The sequence below is a fragment of the Bison bison genome, unplaced genomic scaffold (assembly GCF_000754665.1).
Source record: "Bison bison bison isolate TAMUID 2011002044 unplaced genomic scaffold, Bison_UMD1.0 scf7180017846420, whole genome shotgun sequence".
NCBI classification, from domain to species: Eukaryota; Metazoa; Chordata; class Mammalia; order Artiodactyla; family Bovidae; genus Bison; species Bison bison.
The window spans coordinates 40,209-42,866 of record NW_011476993.1 but is presented as its reverse complement, the minus strand read 5'-3'; the positions used below and the strand labels follow the sequence as shown (position 1 = coordinate 42,866).

General features: G+C 54.2%; 1 protein-coding gene across 1 annotated transcript in view; it reads left to right on the top strand.

Moving 5' to 3' along the window:
* The first annotated feature begins 79 nt into the window (after positions 1-79).
* The window catches only part of RAB40C (RAB40C, member RAS oncogene family), an 11,231-nt gene continuing 8,652 nt past the window's right edge, over positions 80-2,658 (top strand). The window contains 1 exon segment of the mRNA XM_010839638.1: positions 80-2,292. Within this exon segment, the coding sequence (XP_010837940.1) occupies positions 2,073-2,292 (220 nt within the window). The 5' untranslated portion in view covers positions 80-2,072.

The window sequence follows — 2,658 nt, the reverse complement described above, 5'->3', positions numbered from 1 at the left end:
AAATGCATTCCCCCTGGAGGCCTCCAGGGGGAATGCATTTTGGGCCCTCCCTGGGTGCCCGCTCCTCCCTGCAACTCCAGGCTGGCCCCCCGGGCCCTGGTCCACTGGCCACAGTCCTTTCGTGGGGGCGGCCTCGGGGTGGGTCCCCATGGCCAGCACCCACTGGGCTGAGCACCCACAGAGGTGACTGGAGCGTGGGCCGTGGGCATCTGTGGCCTTCCCGGGATCGCTGTGTCCAGCACTGTCTTCATAGGGTCTGGCTCACGCAGCCGGAGAGCCCGGACCCTCTAAGGTGTCCAGGGCCAAATCTGAGCTCCCCGTTTGACAGAGAATTCCAGGAGTTCCCACCTAAAAAAGTGGGTTGTCGGCAGACAGTTGAGGGGAGGTGAATGCACAGGAAAGACGGTGGAGACACCCGAGTTCTGTGTTTCTTTAGCTCGAGAGTGCGTGTGGAAGAATCTTCTCTTCCATCTTGAAAAAAATTGTGGCTAAATATAGGCCACGTAAAATTTATCATTTTAAGTCTTTTAGGTGTACAGTTCAGTCGCCCTCCCAGCACCTCCAGAGCTTTTCCACTTTCCCAGCTGGGACTCACCGCTGAGCACCTCTTCCCCCGCGCCTCCGGTCCTAGGCGGCCTCTCTCCGTCCAGTCTCCGTCTGAGGCTCACGCTCCAGGGACCTCGCAGAAGGGGTCAGGCAGTGCTTGTCTTGTGTCCGGCTTGTTTTACTGAGTGTTCATTCCCGTTACAGCATGTGTCAGACTCTCCTTCCTCTCTGAGGTGGGATGATACTCTGTTGTACAGATGGACCGCGTTTTGCTGATTCATTCTTTCATCTTTAGAGACTGGGGTTGTGTCCGTCCTTTAGCTGTCGTGAATAATGCTGCCGTAAGCATGCGTGTGCGACACGTACATGTTGGATGGATGTTCTGGATTCCTTGGCGACTCTGAGTTTAATTCTGAGGGAGCGCCGTGCTGTCCCCCTTGGCGGCGCCATCTTCCAGCCCCACCAGCAGTGCTCACGGGTTCCAGTTCCTCTGCATCCTCACCAACACTGCTTGTTTTCTGCTTTTTTGATAATAACTATCTGATGGGTATGATGCAGTGTCTCATACGGCTTTGATCTGCATTTCCCTAGTTCATGTGATTATTAGCTATTTGCATATCTTCTTTGGAGAAACATCTCTTTAAGTCTTTGGTCCACTTTTTAACTGGATTCTTTTTGTTGAGTTTTAAGATTTCTTTATGTTTTCTGAATACTGGTCCTTTTTCAGATACGTGATTTACAAGTATTTATCATGTCCCATTTTGTGGATTACGTTTTCCTTCTGATGAGTGTCTTGATGGGTGGGAGCCAGGCTTTGACATGTGGCCAGCAGTGAGTGGGGTGGAAGGCCCTCGGGCCCTTTCGTGCAGCGCTGTGGTGGAGTCTGCCACGTGCAGAGTCTGCATGGGAAACGCCCATTTCCAAGCCCCCCTGGAACAGGTGTCGTGAACAGTCGAGAACCTGGATGCCTAAGGCTCCACGGAGGAGGACGAAGGACCCAGCTTTTCGGACACCAGTTGAAGATCTTGGTGTAAGGCGATGCGTCCATCACTGTCCCTGCCCCTGCCAGGGACGGGACTTATTTAGCTTTTTCCGCATGAAAGTATGAGAAAGTAATAAACAGGGAACTGCTGTATAACATCAGAAACTAAATTCAGTATGTTATAATAACCTATGACGGAGAAGAATCTGAAAAAGAATAGATAAACGTATAAAACTGAATCGCTTTGCGGTATAGCTGAAGCAATTGTAATTCAACTACACTTCAATTTTTAAAGTATTCAAAAAATGAAAAGTAAAGACGTGGCCAGCAGAGGTTCTTTGAGAGCTTTCCAGAGAAGAAGCATTTCAGATGCCGCTTTGTCATTAACAGTGCTCCAGGCACACTCCAGTTGTCAGCACCTGGGTGGTGGGTGAGCCCAGGAGCTCAGAAACCCATTAGCTCTGAGCAGCGTGTGACGTGGCCAGCGCTGAGGCCAACCAGCCTCCCTTTGGCTGGCGCGTTGGCACCCCCTTGGGCCCCTGGGATGACAGGAGCCACTGGGCTCCCCAGCTGCAGCCCTGTCTCCTCTGGGCCGCAGAGACCGGGTCCTGGTCAGGCGAGTCTCTCACCCGCGCTCTGCTTCATCGCAGGGATAGACTACAAGACAACCACCATCCTGCTGGACGGCCGGCGGGTCAAGCTGGAGCTCTGGTGAGTCGGGCTGCGTGCCGAGACGCCTGGGCGGGGGCTGCTGTGCTTCCCTTGTTGCCGGGGCCAGGGAGCGGGGTGAAGTCAGTCGGGTCCTTAAGGAAACCACCAGTATAGCAGCCGTGTAGACACGGGACCGCATGTGACGCAGAGACCAGAAGGTCAGGGCTGCCTGTCCTGGCAGAGCCTGGCTCCCTTTTGCCCATAAAGATGTGTTTCCAGGGGGCCCCGGCCCTTCCCTCCTTGCCACTACCAGATTCCACATTGAGGGCATTTGGAGACCCTTGCAGTTGATGTGTGACTTCCCCCGCACTTGAGTTCTCCAGCCCCACAGGGCAGTCTTCTGGAGTGTCCAGGTCAAGGAGGTCTGCAGGGCGCATGCAGAGCGGGAGGGGCGGGGTCCTTCATGCAGGTGGGCTCCC